Source organism: Brachyistius frenatus, unplaced genomic scaffold, assembly GCF_029030835.1.
Source record: "Brachyistius frenatus isolate BFR_SWC_R1_liver_20210118 unplaced genomic scaffold, ASM2903083v1 Contig_52, whole genome shotgun sequence".
NCBI classification, from domain to species: Eukaryota; Metazoa; Chordata; class Actinopteri; family Embiotocidae; genus Brachyistius; species Brachyistius frenatus.
The window spans coordinates 1107022-1126128 of record NW_027210651.1 but is presented as its reverse complement, the minus strand read 5'-3'; the positions used below and the strand labels follow the sequence as shown (position 1 = coordinate 1126128).

General features: G+C 40.6%; 1 protein-coding gene across 3 annotated transcripts in view; it reads right to left on the bottom strand.

Moving 5' to 3' along the window:
• LOC138624498 (glypican-5-like) overlaps window positions 1-19107 on the bottom strand; it is a 50966-nt gene that overhangs the window by 23328 nt on the left and 8531 nt on the right. For all 3 annotated transcript variants that reach the window (XM_069704755.1, XM_069704756.1, XM_069704757.1), the window contains exons 4-8: window positions 17462-17644; window positions 15982-16154; window positions 15410-15469; window positions 14761-14883; window positions 2400-2520 (exon numbers count right to left, since the gene is read on the bottom strand). In XM_069704755.1, coding sequence (XP_069560856.1) covers window positions 2400-2520; window positions 14761-14883; window positions 15410-15469; window positions 15982-16154; window positions 17462-17644 — 660 coding nt within the window. The remainder of the gene's footprint in view (window positions 1-2399; window positions 2521-14760; window positions 14884-15409; window positions 15470-15981; window positions 16155-17461; window positions 17645-19107) is intronic.

Here is a 19107-nt window from a genome sequence, read left to right as displayed (position 1 = left end):
ACGAGAAGCAAAGTGGAAACAGTGTTTTAATGAAGCCATCCTTGCCCTTGCTGTCATCTGCTGTCACTTAAAATAAAAAGCAGATGAGTAGTGGGGAGACCGCTGCCCTTTCTACACAGGGGAGCCCCCACAGGGTTGATTAGGCTCATCTCGATTGGCTGAGCGTGAACATACAAATTTTAATTGCGAGGATAAACGAGTGGCTGCTGTAATAGAATCCCAGAAGACGGCGGAGCCTGTGTGAAACACAGGCCGCTGCTGCAAAGGTCTGATTAACACATAATACAAACTGCGACAGTGAAAGATAAGAAGAGACCGAGGAGAAGACCGGTAGAGAGGCAGACCTTCAAAACACGGCTGATGAAATAATCAAAATTCCAGAGATGTTTCTTTGTCCTGTTTCATATTTTCTTCCTCCTCTCATCCTTGTTGTAGGATTGTGTAAATGGCACACGTACAGGCATGAATAATAATTAATAAATGGTAAGCATTAATGTGTGTGTATGTGCCTCAGATGAATGGCTGCCCCCACAGAGAAACCGTGGGGGCAGCACGCATTCAAGAAACCCAGCTTAGGACACATTTCTAAAGGTGACTGAACTTATTCAAAGAACAATAACGGCACACAGTGCGTGCCTGACTTGTGTGCACAGACATGCATTCTCTTAATCTATCAGAAAGATGGAAAGACCGCACGCTACTTTGGTACGGGAAATAATTTGCAATGCAGATGAGCTGTGTTGTATCTGTCTTTTCTCTTCAGTTCATGTTGTGACCGTTTTTCATAAATATGATCAATCCACTGGGCATGTATTACAAATCCAAAAATACGGACTTTTTTCTTCTTCTCAGTGCGTGTAGGTCTGCGTAGGCTCACATTAGAAGATTCACAGAAGCTTGAATCTTGTTTAAATCATGAACGACCAGGACATGTCCGGGTTACGCTGAATTAATGGGCCTGAGAAAAGCAAATCTCATCCATAAATGATTACATAGTGCATGTGTGGTGTGTGTTTGTGTGTGTGCGTGGCATGGGAGGGGGTAGGGGATGCTGAGTAGGCATTTCTTCCATGTAAATGCAATATGATAAATGGACTCACCACCAAAATTAGATGGAGCACAGAAAGAGCTTCAGCAGCAAAAAGAGAAATATAAACCTGACCCTGTCCTATCGGGTAAGTTCACCATAACATCACCAACACTTACAGAATTTACAAGGTTTTTTAGACACGGGACAATTATCGCTTTAGATAATGCTTCATTTGACACTTTTCAAACTATTTTGGCCACACACGACATGCGTGCACTGCAGTAGGCACTGAGAGAACACCTATGTAATTGCAGATACAGAAAATAATCTTGCTAAACAGCATGAGTCCCTGTATACACATCATTCACACACCGCCACCACAGGTACATTTTCAACCTATAAAAAACACTGATGTGTGTGTTGGTGTATCAGCCTGTCCGACTGTCTCCAAAGGGTCCAGAGCCGCATGGTTTTCAGCACAAATAATGAATCGTCATGGCGAATAACATTCGTGTATCATTTTGTGCAAACATATTCAAATGATTTTATGAATCACCCATGCTAATCATATCACTGTATTACCATTCTGCGCAGAGCTTTAAAAGTGGTGCAAAAATCCGGTTTCATTGTTGAATTAATTTATGACTGCGTGTTATTATCTACGTCTGTTTGGAGTGCTGACATTTAAATTTATTGGATTAAGCAGCACTTCACACACACGGTGATAACAGGTGATTGAGAGCCAGAAGAACATGAGGGCACATCACACACGCACACACACACACACACACACACACACACACACACACACACACACACACACACACACACACACACACACACACACACACACACACACATACATACATATACACACAAAACCCTGAGCCCTGCAGCTGCCTCGAGCAACTGTGTATTACACCTACATCACACTAGGTTTCACTTCAGCACAGCCAAAGATCAAACTAACAATGGCATCATTATGAAGGTATGGAGAGGAACAATTCCATCCTTTAAGGGACGGAAGCTGCAGAATGCTAATCATCTTTATATGTCATGGTGTCATAGCCAAGGTTAGCACAGGAGATATTAATGCTCAGCAGAAGAATTAAGAAATAACCCACACATCCTCCTTCTCACTCGGACTTCACATTTACATTAATGATGCCAGAGGCTTCTACTCGGGTAAATAAATACTCTACCTTGGGCTGCAGCTAATGAATATTTCCGTTATCAATTTAATCAGTGGGCATAATTGATGATTTGTTTTATTAATGATACAAGTTTGGATATATCTCACTGAAAGCAAGTGAAGTTGTTACAAGGTTCAGCTGAGAATAAGATATTGTGTGCTAACATGTGCAGCTACCTGTGTAAGCTGCTCCAGCTTCTGTTTCGCCCCCTTCAGGACAGGATCTGCATTACGGACGGCCATCTCCGGGTTGTCCCGCTGGGCTTTTAAAGCGCTGCCAACCACCAGACCTGCATAACTGTAGAGAGAAAAGAACATGAGAAAGACATGCAGTACTTCCTGTCCTAGTTTATTACAGTCTGTGTGTGTATGTGTGTTGTATGTGTGTTCTTTCTCTCCTGCCCCAGTTCTCCCAAAGTCACGATACCAGTGTGTGCAGTCAGAGTGTGGTGATTTATATCATGTCCACAAGACACGCACAAGCCGGCATGTTACTGTTACTTTACCACTTCTTGCCTAACCCTAATATTTAACGTAACCTAAACCTGAACCTCACCTTAAACCATGTCTTCATCTCAAAATGTCATGATTTAACTTATGGGGACTTGGTTTAATGGGACTTGGCTTAAGGGAACTGGTTTGTGGGGGCTTGCTTTTTGTTACCATAACGTGGCAAGTCCCCACAATGTGACTACGTAAACAGATTTATTTCTCCACATCACACTGTAAACTTAGTTCAACTCTGATTAAAAAAAAAAGCAAGGAGACACAAGCTTTTATTCAAGCAGAGGAGTCAAGTAACTAACCATTGATATGAGCTCATTTTTGGACGGACAGATCTGCATTTTAATCACCTTGTAAAATATATTTGATCAAAAACAGATTGAGCGTTGATAGTCACTGCTATTAGTGGTTTTCTACAAGGATGGGAAATGATTCATTTTTGGGAAATAACATTTTCACAGAAGTAGAAAGCTTTAAAACAACATGCAAATGGTAGTTTATTCACATTATGGGAGACTTTTGTCGTTGAATCTTTACTTCAGTTTAGTTACCGATGATTCTGCAAATTAAAATTTTAAATCAAGACGAACAACATTATTGTAAAATACAGAACACTGCTGTAATTTAACCACTTAGTGATATATGGAGCATTTTCATCGGGCATTGCCAAGGCTACCTGCTGTACAACAAATGGGTTCGGGTGCTAATAATGAAAAATATAAATGATTTTACTTTTACTGTAACATTTACATTTATTTTTGTTATACATTTTAATAGCAACATTTTTGACCCTGCACTGGACTTTTTTTGAAATGATTAATTGGTTGGAGAAGTCTAAAAGTAGAAAACTCATCAGTGAGTATGATCTTTGATCATCTCATATATAGATGGTTGTTTCTGTAGTGGGCTGTAAGCAAGAATCACATCATTTGGTCTGTGTGGGGTGCTTGGGTGGGTGGATCAAAAGGAAGATGAAGTGGGAGAAAAGAAGAAGAGAAGAAACAAAAGTTCATGAGTCACATCTTTCCATGTTCCAAAACAGCTTCGCTAACTAATACAATCAGCCACCAACTCAGTAACCGCTGAGTCCACACCCTCGACAACACAAACACACTCTGGCTATGGCAACGAGGAAAAAGGATTGTGGGAACCAAAGAGTAGAGACATGGTGGATGACTGTAAAATGACTTGACTAATGCCAAGAGATGGTGCGGTGGTGTAGACCCTTATCCACTGGAGCCATGCTGACCCTGCTGGTCTGGGATCAGATGATACATTTCATAGTTCATAAACTCTTTAATTATGTTGTTTTATTTTCACACAGACCAAGTTTTAATGCATTCTTCCTAATAAAAGCCCATCTCTCATTAAAGGTCTTTTGTCCTGAAGCCTTACAACGATAACCTGCCGAGTCTGAATCTGTGTTTGACTTTATTAAACCTGACATTAGCAATATGTAATGATGGGTCTCACAAAAATGCTTATGAACTGTCTCTGTGAGCGAGTTCACATTAAAAAAAAGAGGCAGCAAGTTGCATATAACATCAACAGAATAAGAGCGCTATGTTTAATTTAAGAGAGGATGAGGCCACAGATTCTCATGGGAATATTAGATCATTAGAGGCAAAAATAATATTATGCAGTGGGGAAAAAAAAATATAGAACGCTAGCAACTACAATAAATATCAATAGACACTGACCTCAACAGAATAAAGTAAACAATGTACTGCTGACATTTTCAACATATTAATTAGTGCAGAGTTGGTGTGGGAAAAAAACAATTATAACCAGTTTTGCTCTTTTGTTTCATAACGAGAGGCATTATAATAGTTTTGGTGTTTTTGCTGCCAATGCAGAAGCAATGCTCTATAAATGCTGAACATAATGGCCACCGGAAAAGAACAATGGATGAAGCGGACGTGCGGCTGTAACACTAAGTTAATATAGTAAGTGGAACCTATTTTGTCGGTGTGTGGATTCTATTCAAATATTTTAGGGCTTTGTATTGGCCTTAATTGGTATAGAGTGCATCATTTATACTTATTCAACTTCCAACTTATTAAATCTTTCATAAAATATCTCTTTAACGTTTGTGTGGCGTTTAAAAGAAGGTAATAGGCTGCATTCAGGTTGGAAATACTGTGACAGAATCTCAACTGGGTACGGTCAACTTGCTGTCTGCTGCTTGTGAATATCTGTTCCTGCAACAAACTGTGTGCAAGTTGGAGCAGTGTGTCGCTTTTCTCAAGTCCTTTGATCTTAACAAGCAGCCAGGCTGCATAAAACAAAGTGAGCAAGCCTTATGAATCCAGATAGCCTGGGCTAAGCCTAACCTTAGCTCATTAATCCATTAATATTACTTCATGAGAAAGACCATATCTCACAGATCCTTTTCTGTATCGCTACATAAACAAAGGAAACATTTCAAACACTGTCACCATGGAAACTGCTTACATTGATTGCTAAGATGCACCAGCGAGCAGCAAAAAGATCATAAGGTGCATCCCCGCTAATCTCTGTATATTCAAAGACTTGCATTCTGTGTCTTGTTGTATGACTGGGGTGAGAGAGTGTGGTCGACTAAAGCAGGATATGATGCTACTTGTACCAACATGCCCAAAACAGAGTGATTCTATATAATGACAGGATATTGTCCGACATGTAAACACATTAACAAACAGGATAAAAGGTATAACAATCCCCCTGAAATGGCTCATAAAATCGAAGGCAGCAGAGGGAGGAAAATATGAGAGTAAAGAGAAAGAAGAAGAGACGGGCAGGAAAGACAGAGGATGAAAAAAAGAAGAAATAAAAGCCCAATTAAAAACCACAGACTTTCCCCAAGGGGGAAATCCCGAGGTTCCTCAGGCTACAGCAAATATTTTAAGGGATCAGTGTCAAATCCAAACATCCAGTGCATCTGTTATTGTCAACACCTCACAAATATTGTGGCATATTTCATGTTTTCCTTTATTTACATAAAACCTGGCAATGTGCTATTCTTCATTAAAGCGGCTGAGAGTGACAAGCAGCTGATTTGACCTGTCTTTTATACTTTTATTTTGTATCACAACATCCTACAGGTACATAAATCAACCAAAATAAATGGAAAAGACAGAGACAAATCAAAGTAATGAACAGCATCAGAGAACTCATGAGGTCATTATTATGTATGGCTTTGGAGTTACAGATGGTCATAAAGTTTTTAGGTTGCAAATCATTTAATAAGACGAGCACGCTGACATTAAAACAGAAATTCCAAGAGTAAAAAAAAAATTAAAAAAGATTCGGGATACATTTTTTGATAGATAAACACCGAGTGTTTTATTGACTCTCAGCAAAAGAAGACCAGCAGACCTAATCATGAGAAATGCAGAAGAGAGTTTTGTAATTATCTCCTCTAATGAATCTAAGAGCTTAATGGTAAATGGAATCTGAGGGCCTGAAGGTGGAGGCAGGAACATGTCTATAAATTACATTCCCAAAACCCAGCACGGAGAGGAAAACAACTTCAACAATACTTTTCCTACAACTCAGAGAGGAAGCCAGGCTTTTGTTGCAGCTTATAGTAACACGGTTTTCTACTTGATATCTAAATGTAAATTTCTCACAGATACAGATACCAGAGGTTTTATATTCTGTGACCTTCTCAATATTAGTGGAAATATGCAAAGTGAAAATATGCAAATTACTGTAATATATCTCTGTATGGATAGTGAGAACAGCATGGACTTTTTTTGTGTGTTGACATCACACCTTTGGGTAAGAGTAGTATATTCTGCATAAATTATATACTACAATTAATAATGGAAGAAAAAAACAGCATTGAAATGAATGGTGAGAAGGCTAAGATGGTAAATAAACAGTCGGGAATTTAACTTGTGCATAATGTTGGTCGCACATTGATGTCTGTCTGATAAATCGCTCTGAAACCATTTACACCCCGTCTGCAGCCAAGAGAGTCTAAACTGCACTATAAAAGTCGATGAATAAACAGGCAGGTAATTAAATAATCTAAATGTAAGGTAACCAGTCAGATGAAGCTTCGACTGGCTGTAAAGACCAAGAAGACGGGGATTTTCTGAGAGAAAAATGCCTTCTGCTGTTATTGAATAGCAATTCCATGGTTGGTGTCAAGTATAGGGCAACTTGGAAATTAGACGGCAGGATCACTTGAATCTCCAGGACCACAGGAGACGATTTATATGACTATAACTATACAATATGTAATGGAAAGATCAATTATTAATGCACCGGAGGCCTTAAGCACAACAAAGGCTGAGAGGAGGACCCAGAGTCAGCTGCGTGCACCTATTTGTTATTTGCGGGAGAAGAAATTCTTAAATCACACAGCCAGCAGCAGCAGCAGCAGCAGCAGCAGCTAAACATCTGCTGATAGCTAAACAGATGTTAACAGCCATCACTTATACTGACACTGGAGGTGACAGGGCGCTGCTGTAATCCATTTAGTTTGACTGATTATTAGTGGGCTATTGTTAAGTTTGATTAACATGAGTGAGAAATAACTTCAGAAGAAATGTAGAGAATGATCTTTTTTGTTGACTGTACTGATGAAATCTGTCCCCTTTTATCAGACATTACACACGTTGTGCGTTTGATAAGCAAAAGAATTCTCTGAAAGGTACAGAAGGTCATTTCTGTTCAATTACCATCTGCCAGATGAACAAGTCTTTTTCAACCGGAGAAGAAAGTATCAACAGCTTCTGCACGTCTAAGCATCGCCTCACTTTCCAATACCTGTCAGTGGTGCGAATGAGCTATTGGCCAGATTGCAGACTGTCAGGCTGCTTGTGTGCGTCTGACACCAAATGATAATATTGCAGAGACTGTGCTGCAGACGACACTGAGAGGTGTGACCGTGAGTGACACTTAATAAGATCTGGAGAACGACAGACATAAATCACCAGCGCCGTAGTGATGACAAGGCTGCTCCACTGTTGCCCTCGGTTACTGTGGGGTTGCTAACGGTAACACACACAGAGATCTATTCTTCTGTCTTATCCCTGCAGCAAACGTTTAAAGCATCTGTGGCTTCTCTCTCCCTCTCTCTCTCTCTCTCTTTTTCAAACACACACACACACACACACACACACACACACACACACACACACACACACACACACACACACACACACACACACACACACACACACACACACACACACGCAGTAAACATGAAATTACCTGAGATGCTGATCTAATCTGAGGGAGGTGCATAATTAGAAGAGCCACAACCTCACTTGTAAATCTATCTGCATTCCTATGGAGTCATTTGAATAGCTGGATCTCGTTCTCACACACACACACACACACACACACACACACACACACACACACACACACACACACACACACACACACACACACACACACACACTACAGACACACAACAGCACACTATACTGACACCTGAGGCATATACCTGTACCAGATGAAAGCAGTATGCTACGGTTTTGATAGGTCTGAAGAAATTGCTATCTACTTTCTTCTTCACCTCTTGGGAACAATTCTTTCTCTGACTTTTAACACAATTCATGGCTGATTTGAATTGCAGGTGCAGAGCTTAACATGTTAAAAAGAACATATAGAAAACACATTAAACCGCCGGGTGTGGCAGGTCTTAAGTAAGTCTTAAGGAGTAGAAATAACAGAGTTTGTGTCTGATCATTAAGGACGGTGATTGAATGCTTCCCTCTCCTGGAGACAATCAGCTATTACAGCTCTGACCGCAGACACAAGCCTGCCTTAGTCAGTCTCTAAGTTTTATCTGAGGTGACAAGGTGACTGCAAAAAATATGTTTGCAGTCGGTGTTTTATATTTCACTCTTCCTTTCTTGAATTGATCTCTTAAATTGAATGCAGGTCCCTGTCGTCTGGATCTTGTGCATCAATAAAGACACTTTTTTTTTTTTATGTACGAGTCTTAACAAAGCCCTGAACTCCCACACAGGTGTTTCCACTTAACCTGGCTGATTAGACCTCTGCACAGGTGAGAATTGGTTAAGCACATGCTGGCAAAAGAGTCAGAAAACTGAGAATGATAAAAGATGAAAAACCTTTTTCACAGCAGACAGTTTTGAATAAAAAGCACAGATGTAATTGATAGGATTACAAATTAAAACTGCAAGCATGCGGGCCCTCGCATGATGCACGTCGGGGATCCAGCGGGTCGGGACCGCTGGCTCCTCGACGTGGATCACGCCAAGGTCCGCATATTCCCGCTTGCAGTCTTAATTTTTTTTTCTCGATCTCATTCCTTATTCTTCTTTAAAATAAAAATTAAAATAAAAAAAAGGCTTTTTTTTTGGTGGCTTTAACATCTTCAAAAAGTCATGAAAGTTGGTTCCTGATGCATGTTTCATGAGGTTTGGAGCATCGTTTGACCTTAAACATCAACTTTCTGTGTCACGGCAAAACATCAAACTTGGCTATGCTATATGCTATATACTCTATATTCTATATTCTATATTCTATATTCTATACTCTCTATACTCTATACTCTATACAAAAAAAGAATTGTGGGTCACTTTTTAGACGACATGCTATAGTATGACTTTTTTTGAATATTTCGGATGACATAGTATGACTTTTCTTTATCATATTTTGGACAACATACTTTGGATTTTTTTTTTTATTACTTTTATCATGTATGACCTTTTTCTGAACTGACATGCATGCCTCAAGTTACTTTTCACTGAGGCAACTGCTCTAACTACTGTCATACTATATCATGTTGTCCAAAATATGAAAAAAAAAAGTCACTTTTGGACTTTCATTTTGTTGTTGACCTTTGGTTTGGTATTAGTATGACTGCACATACAAACACGAACCTGTGTGGCTTACCCTTAAAGGGACTTGCCCTCTGTGAACCATGTGGCTTCCCCTTAGCGGGATTTGCTCTCTGTGAACCATGTGGCTTATTAAGGGGACTTGCCCTCAGTAAACCTTGTGTGTTACCTCGGCGGGTAAACCGTGAACCTTGTGTGTTACCTTGGCGGGTAAACCGTGAACCATGTGTGTTATCTTGGCAGGGCTCGAACCCATGTCTTCATGAGGTCGTTTCCAGCTTGGAGTTGGCGTCGTAGACCGCTGGACTATCATCAGCACTGGAAAATGAATCGTGGCAGGAGAAAGTGGTTCACGGCGCTCACTCAGCGCTTCCAGCGACTCAACCGACAGTCTGGTTAACTCAACAGGTAAAAGATTCTACTTCACCAAGGTTGCTATTAATGGTTCATGGCCTGCTGATGGTGATTCAACTTTTAGTGAAGTTGAAACGTTTGGTGGGTTAATTGCAAATGTTTTGCATACACTACACATTACAGGAAGATATTTAATATCACTGCAGACCCCCTTGAAAACACGTATATCTACTATCCAAAGAATGTCTGCAGCAATTCTTGTCGCATTTGAATGAATATTTGTGGATGCTGGAGTTATAGGTTGCAGTGAGCCAAAGATTGGTCATAATGCTGTCTGGCTCCTGGGAAGATTGGTGGCGCAGCGGTTAGCACTGCTGCCTTTCAATTAGGAGGTTTGTGGTTTGATTAGTCATGAATCAGTTTTGACTTTGAAAATGCCAGTCATTTTTTGAACAACATGCCACAGCATGACTTTTGGGTCACTTTTTGGCCACCATGACACGGGCACACCGATCGACGAAAACAAATTATTTTGATAACTTTTAATTCCAAACATGTTCAAAGTTTGTTATGACAAAAAAAAAAAATCATACTATAGCATGTCATCCAAATTATTAAAATAAAAGTCATACTACAGCAAAAAGTGACCTAAAAGTCTAAAGACTAAATTTCAAGTCGGTCCGACAAAATCTGAAGGAGGAGTTTGTTAAAGTACAACATGTGTGAATCGCCAAAAATGGATACTAAATTTAAAATGGTGGACTTCCGGTTGAGTTGACGTAATGGTGCAAAGTAACTTTTTTGTACCTCTCGGTGTGATACACATGTCCACCGATTTTCGTGCATGTAGGTAAATGGAGCCGCCGGGGCATCTTTTGTGGGGGCGCTAGCAAGCCATTTGGCCAAACCCATTCGCGACTACACTAAAATACAAAACTTTTCGCCGGGAGAGATGGGTGTACCAACTTTCAGGAGTTTTTGAATATGATAAAGTCGTCAAAAATGTAGTTGTTTATGGAGAATCATAATAATCGCTTGAATAAGAATAGGGCTTTCGCACCTTTTGGTGCTTGGGCCCTAATTATATTCCTATATCATAACATTGGTATTTGTTCACTGCCATGGCTAACTGGGATGCTTGATGAGCAAAATTAGTTTCACCTGTGCTTTTCTCGCTGTGATAAAATGCCAACGAATCCCAGTTTGTACAAGCTTTCATTGGAGAACGTCCCATTTCCTCGATAAGAGCGTTTACAAACAGGCAACATGGCCGCCACCAGAAAATGTTAGAATACAGAAAACCAACAAACAACCTTGCCATCATCCGTAAAAAAACAACACTGGGACAAAAAGAAGCTCAGGAGGTCAGTTATACGTGTACACTACATTTCTACACATTTTGATGGACTGCCATTTTCAACATTTCACAGTTAGCAAACAAGGTAAGCCAGGCCAACCGGGTGCGGCTATTTTTTTGATCGAGAGCATTTCTTCCTTTCGCCACAATCGCTGCCATGTCGACTAACATCAAACCCACTACGCAGTGCTCTCAAAAAAATCTCCCACGTTCACATTAGTCATGAACGCATCGTTATACACCAATAATTCTGGGTAATGAAAATAAAAGTATTCAAAATGTGATTTTAGTCATTATTCTGACTACAGCTTCATCTGGATTTGTATCTTGTTACGACTCTCTGCTGTAGTTGTGTCAGTGTCTTTCTGTCTGAGTGCCGTCTGTGTGGGTTTGTGTGTAGGTGGACATGGGGAATGACCAGCAGCTATTAGACGATAGTCTGCTGCCAACTAGGTCCTGCCATCATCTTAGTTTATTTACGGCCTTGGGACTTCAGTCTGGATTGTCTGACAGCAGCGTTTTCTCACTTGTCGCTGCCATTTTGCAGACAAACTGTATTAAAATCGTATCCTCGTTGTTTTATATTCCCTTAGAAGGAATGTAGGAGGTAGTTTAGCTTTTGTTGCACCATTATTTCCCTCGACAGCGGTGTAACCGTCATCATTGTCATGCCAGCTTATAACCCAGAAGAAAAAAAAGCCTATAATCTGCTCTGCGCTCCTCCATCATCCACTCGCAGACTTTCTCATCATTTACCGCCTTCCTCTCTTTCCCTCGCATACACACACACTCTCGGCAACACAGACATTTGTAAGTGAAGTGGGTCAGAGGGCGGAGGAGATGAATGGAGGTCTGAATAGAAGGATGGAGAGATGAATGGACGGCTGAATTAATGAATGAATGGGTGGATGGATGGACGAAAGAGAGAAGAAGATGTAAAGAGGTCAGAGAGGCACAGACTGGCTGCACTCCAACACAGGCCAAGGGCGACATCTCTTCTAGCCCTCAGAGGAAAACTCCACCCCATAAAAAAAAAAAAAACTAAATATTTGATTTCGGACCCGTCACAGACAAAATTATAAAGAAAAGAGGGATTTTCTAGTTTGGGTTGAAGTGGGAGGGAAATTAGTTTTCTGAGTTTCCCAACATGGATGTTTCTTGAATGAAGAACGAGAGGATATTGTGTTAGACTGTTTAGTCAGCATCTTCAGTGTCACTGTGAAGCTATGCAAATCCCAGAAACCAACTTTAAGAACTGAGATTCAAACTTCAGAAACCACGACAATCAGAAACTGTTAAAACAGCAGATCGACTGCCTGGAAACAGAGGACGCGACTTCCATACAGAAAACACGATGCTAGTTTTTTAGAAACTTCTCCGGCACATCAGACTACCTGATGTCTCAGCAAAACTACAGCAGAAAGAAATATTCATTGGAGTAGTTTGTAAAAACTGCAATCACAACTGATTAGCATAAACAGCCATCCTGTGTTCACAAGGATTATTTAACATTGAGTCAATTATGATTATATTTTTTAAGAAATCCTAATGCCTGCTTTAATGGAATACATCATACTGTTTAACTGTATATTAGCCGCGTTATGGGATGGAAATGATTTCACTAAATTAAAATATTTGTGGTCTTATCCACATTTCTTAAATACATAATAATAATAATAATGATAATAATAACAATCATAATAATTGTATTTTGCTTGTGACTGTAAACATGATGAAACATTTCTATTCCAGAATTTATCCTCTTGAACTGAAGCACATATTTAGAGGGGCACCTGCTCCAGGATTCATAAAATGTCAGCAGAGGCAACGCATTGATAGACCCATTAAATACGAGGTTCAGTGGCCTTCATGCGGCGCTGATGGTGTCAAAGCAAAGTGTGTGTTTGTGTTTGTGTAAGATGTCCTTGCGAGGCTACATGGCCTGTTTCAAATGGCTGATAGACCGTTCAAAAAAAAAAATCCTCCATCACAGCAACTGCTTCCCCACTGAGATGGATAGAATGGGCATAACGTTTTGTGTGTGTGTGTGTGTGTGTGTGTGTGTGTGTGTGTGTGTGTGTGTGTGTGTGTGTGTGTGTGTGTGTGTGTGTGTGTGTGTGTGTGTGTGTGTGTGTGTGTGTGTGTGTGTGTGTGTGTGTGAGATGTCAGATGAGCACCATCATCCCATATTCTGTGTGAATTGCACGGTGCGTGTTGTTACGTGTATAAGAGTGCGCCTGTGTGCACGCAATGAGCGTGCGTGTGTTGGTCCATGCGTGTGTGTGTGCGTGTGCGTGTGTGTGTGCCCATTTGTCTTGTTACCAGTTTAAGCTGCCAATGTAATCACCATGAGAAAGACTCTGGAAACGAACTCTCTAACCTTCGCCACCCTGTCACCCCCCTGCCCTGGCAAGTATAAGGACACACGCACACACACACACACACACACACACACACACACACACACACACACACACACACACACACACACACACACACACACACACACACACACACACACACACACACACAAGCACACACACACACACGCACATGCACACACACACGCACAAGCGCACACACACACTCGTGTGCTGCACTTTTATCCATTTCTTCAAACCTAAAAAAAAAAAAACTGACTAAAAATTGTATTTTTCAATGTGAAGAGCCTTTTGTCACTGCAGTTTGTCAGCTGGCATCATAGTTCAACTGGTTGTGATGCTGCCATCAGATTACATTTTACAGACATGGATGACTCCCAGGAAGCTCTCATTCCTTGTATGTTATGCTCACAAAGTCTTGTTTCAGAAATATATATATAAAAAAAAAAATACAAACACATTGAATAGAAGGGGAACTTTTGAAGAACTCATTTCATGTTTATATCAGGAAAGCCCTTAGAGTAATAGAACACAGATGAATCCATGTAAAATCCAAAAGGACATATCGGTCTCGCACCTGCTGGACTATGGGGAGACGCGACAATAATGTGGAACAAATACAGCTCCTTCTGCATCGTCAGTATTGCTTCAGCATAATGTAGCAATACTGATGAGCAGCACTCCAGCCGCTGAGTGACAAATGAACAATGAACTGGATCTGTAGCTTTTAACGGTCGTGAGATCCAGACTGGCTCTGAGGACTGACTCACCCCGCAGATCACACTCAAGAGCCGACAAAACTTTGGAACACAAACTTCAGGTATTTTTAACATAATTTCCGTCTCTCTTCATTTCCTTCCCTCTTTCACACGTTTAGTTAAGAGCGGTATTCGAACTGTAAAAATGATATGTTTTTTTTTTTCTGTACAAACACAAACTGGATCTCAACTATTAGGGAAACTAATCACTGTCACTGAAAAACATTCTCCACCTTTTTTTTTTTTTTTTAAAGAAATTAAATCCCAGAAACCGGAGCGTGTGCCGGGAACGACTGCTCTACATGTCGGGTGTTTGGTAAATCCATGCTCTAAAAATCTTTGGCTACAAACTAATATAAAGCAACACGTACAGACCTCTCTACAACATCTTGGCCGTTCCAGCATGTGTGCTGCTCCACTTCCATCTCACTTTCACACAGCATCTCTGGCAGCTCTGAGAAGAACCACTGGTACCGCTGGATAGAGCCCTCAAACTCCCTGAGAGAGAGAGAGAGAGAGAGATGTGCACAGCTGAATGCTGGAGTTGTTGTCAGAAGGAGCGATGTACCATATGCTTTTACTTGACATGTCCAATTCCCAGTGTAATCCCTTCTAAAAGAGTTACTGAAACCAACAAAAGGAAGGAAAAGACTCAAAGCACTTTTGATGATGACTTCTTAATGAAAATCTGATATGAAAGTATTCATTAATTGAGTTGTCTGATCTCAGGTTTTATTTTTCTCAAAGTCCAACCTTTAATAAATTGCTATCTCCTTTGGGAGGAATGACATTAAGTAATGAAGTGATTGGCTTATTAAAATGCAAATACAGCAACAGAGCAACAGTTCACACTGATTCATTGGAATGTGACAACCATATAAACCAGTTTTTTTCCCTTTCAAGACTACACAATGGATGCAAGAGGAAAATCAGTAGTCCCAAAAATATAACCACAATAATATGTCTGTCACTTCTTCATAGTATTGCATCTTACAATTTACTCACTGACAACAAAAATAATTACCTTGACAGTTTTTTCAGGCTTCGACTTTTGTCTCCTCTTGATCCTTTAAGAGGGAAGGAACTAAAGACAAACACACATGCACACACACACACACACACACACACACACACACACACACACACACACACACACACACACACACACACACACACACACACAGCAAATATGGGTCACTTGTTTTTTTTTCTGCGACGACTGAAGGTCAAATGTAAAGAGAAACTCTACTCGGGCTTCCCTAACCTGCCTCAAATAAATATATCTCCAACAAGAACTTCTAACAAGCATTTCAACCATTAGCAGGCCACTCATTGGTTTGTGAAGCATCCAGTCTGGCATTTTGGCCATCACCATCTTGGTTTTTTGGAGCCTGAAGTGACCATACCTGGACGAGCCAGGGAGGAGCGAGTGGTGGAAATATCTAATCTATCTTGGAGCCAGAGGTATTTTGGAGCCAGCCCCTAGTGGCACTCAGCAGTATTACACTTTAAGGCACATCTGCATTGGCTTCACTTTTCAGACTTGGAGACGATGTCCCTTTTTATTTATGGTTTCAACAGACGTATGTAACTCACCGACGTGATTGCAGCTGCAAGCGCCGACGAGCAGCTGGACCAACTGAGGGAGGCGGAGTCACAGATGACCTCTCCGAGGTTACTGAAGTCGCATGCGTCGTAGTACGCGAGGTGGTGGGCTTTGCACTCGTCATCACGGCACCAGCTGCCTGGGCACCGCACACCTTCTCCACCTGCGATGGAAGACAAGTTAGCATCCTAATTTCTTTCTCTTTTTCTTTTTGGAAAGGGTGATGATGTGGAAGATTTTCAGAGAAATACAAAGTCATGTGCTTTGTGTATCAAGAACTGTTCAAGTACCCGTCATGGCTGTCATGTTCCAAATGTGTTCATTTGAACACATTTGTAATGGGATGGATTGAAAGTGGATATTTTTTATACACGACATAGTGGCTCTTATGTTGGATCTTTTTTTCCGATGCGTTCAGTCAAGGTTGAATTATCGCTCAGAGAGTCGGGAGCCAAATGTTCAATTCATTTATCGATGAAATATTTTCACTATTAGAGTCTGAACAACTAACTCAGATTGTGAGCAGGCATGTCCTGTGCCCTCTGCCTTTTATAACTGGCAGTTTATTGTTTGTTATGACAGTTAAAACACAGAAGACAGGCCCTGTAACATTTACTTATCATGGTGTTAGTTATATTTCAACACGTTCCTGAACACTTCTTTCTTGTTTACAGAAAAGACTGCTGTCTTGCAGTTCATAGTGCAATCATCTTCCAGCTTCAAATATGGAAAATAGCTCAGCATTGAGTGGTTTGTGGTTGGCCTTTGATGATGAGTCTCATGAATAAGAAGCTTGAACAAATATTTAATGAAGTGGTATTTTCTTATTAGCCACAATTAGCGGTGCAATTATGCTTGTGTGTGTTTGTTTACCTCTCAGGAATCTACTCTACTAAGTCCACAATGTTCTCTCAAAGTTGGACGGCTACTCTATTTCCTCCTCCAACAGTGTGTGCATGCATGCATGTGTTTGTGTGTCGTCTGTTTGTCCACAGATTAGCCACAGAAACTTTCTCATCACTCAGAACCAAGTTGCATTCTGGGTATCGGTTGTCCCGCCAACCACAGTCTTTGTCTGGTACTGGATCTGTATTCTCACATAGACACACTCTCGGGCGCGCACACAGACTGAGGGGAACCCCAGATTCTCAGAAGAATGAGGCTGTTTTTAGCCCATCTAGGTACACGGCTTTTGTAAGAAGATCCAACTGCCAGGCTGAAAGAAACCCACGGCCTTCCTCGCTCTGTGTCCAAAATTCAAATGACTTTATTATGGGAGCATATGAGCAGGAATGTTTTCGTGATCTGCTGCTGGCCCTCATTTAGTTGTGGGCTCTTTAGTGTTTGCATTTCAATAAGGGTATGATTACATGTTTGAAACTTTTCCAGTGGAATTTCCATAAACAAACAAGATTCATGTCTGGACAGTATGAAAGAAAACCATCCTATCCCATCATCCCTTTTACTTACTGTGGCTGTGATGCGTGGCCCATGCAGCTGAGCGTGCAGTATGGCATCATTAACATGGTTTCGGACCGCTAACAGAGCCAACTCCATGCTGTTGTGGTTGCTGCTGGTTGCTAAAGTAGCTGCTAGCCGTTGGAGCAGCACCACCAAACTCCCCCAGGGGGCACCCAGCTCAGATACACCCACCTGGAACACAGACAGGAAAATAAGAAAATACAGAAACGTGACAAAGCAAGGAGAATAAATAAAAGCGTGCAGAAGTGATAGAAATGAGGAAATTTAAAAAAATAAAAATAAAACATAAAAAAATGTAGTGGGAAAATATAGACTAGTTTTTATGTTATATGAGAAAAGTTTGCCAAAAGTTGGTAAATTGGCTTTGATTTAGATACACTTCAAAATCAATCTATCAGTGACAAACTGATAACCTTGGTATAAACGGAAAAACAAATAGATGGAAGGAAATGAGCCAGAGATTGAGATAACTGGCACTTTCCATCTCCTGACAGGACCGCATTTCCCATAAACCAAGTTGCCTCCTCTGCATCCGCTTGGCTTCGCTGTATTGGTTTTTCTTCCCTCCTCTTCACCGAGGAGGGTAAACATGTTGGAAGTTGTTTTTCTTTGCTTCCAAGAAAGTCTCAAGCGGGATGAACAGTGCCATCTTCCAGTTCTGTGCTATAAAGAAGTCTGTCTATTGTGGGCGCTGCTGAAGCTGTCCAGCAAATTTCGAAGCAGCCCAGTAAGACGCATGGAAGACACCGCCAGCTCTCTTGGCACGGCTCCTGTTATTAGTCGGTCTAAAACTGAATGTGGGAATGATTCACTGGTAAGGAAATGCTGTGAATGATTCAGCAGTGTGAGAGATGGAACCATTACTACAAATTTACTGGTTGCCTCGCCCTAGACAGAGGGAGACAAATACTCTGAAGCGTTCCCTGCATCTCAAACAGTGTCTGCTTCAAAGCACACACACACACACACACACACACACACACACACACACACACACACACACACACACACACACACACACACACACAAAGGAAAGAAAGGAATAACAATGGATGAGGCTCGGAAATGTCTAAATTCCTGAATTTGATAGATTACAAGTAATTTAAAAGAGCAAAAACATTATTGCAACATCTCAAATTTTGTTTTACTTTGGAAGCATCAAGTTCATTTAAACATTTTAGGAATTAAGCTTGTTTGTTTTCTTGTAAAATTAGATTTAAAAAAAATTAACTTTCAAGTGGGTGATTTTCCCAAGTTAGCATTAACAATGAAGCAAGCAACAAGCGAAAAAATGATCCTAACAGCAGCACAAATGGTCGCTTATTAATTCTAATTTATTATCAATTATATGTTGCGGTTAAGTTGGAATTTACACGCTTTAATTATTCGGTAGAGCCTTTCTAGTCGACACGGACACCAAAAAAAGAAATCTTTTTTTTTTTTTCTCTATTTCTGTTTAGAGTAAAACAACAAGATAAAATCCAGCGAGACGTGAAGTCATGTTTTAGGAATGTTTTCAGCAGCAAGTTCTTCTTACTGGTAGAATAACATTCAAGAAACTTTCTAAGAATGTTACTACAAAACAATAATGGTTTTAAAGAATGTTATCCTGCTCATAAATAACAACTAGAGCC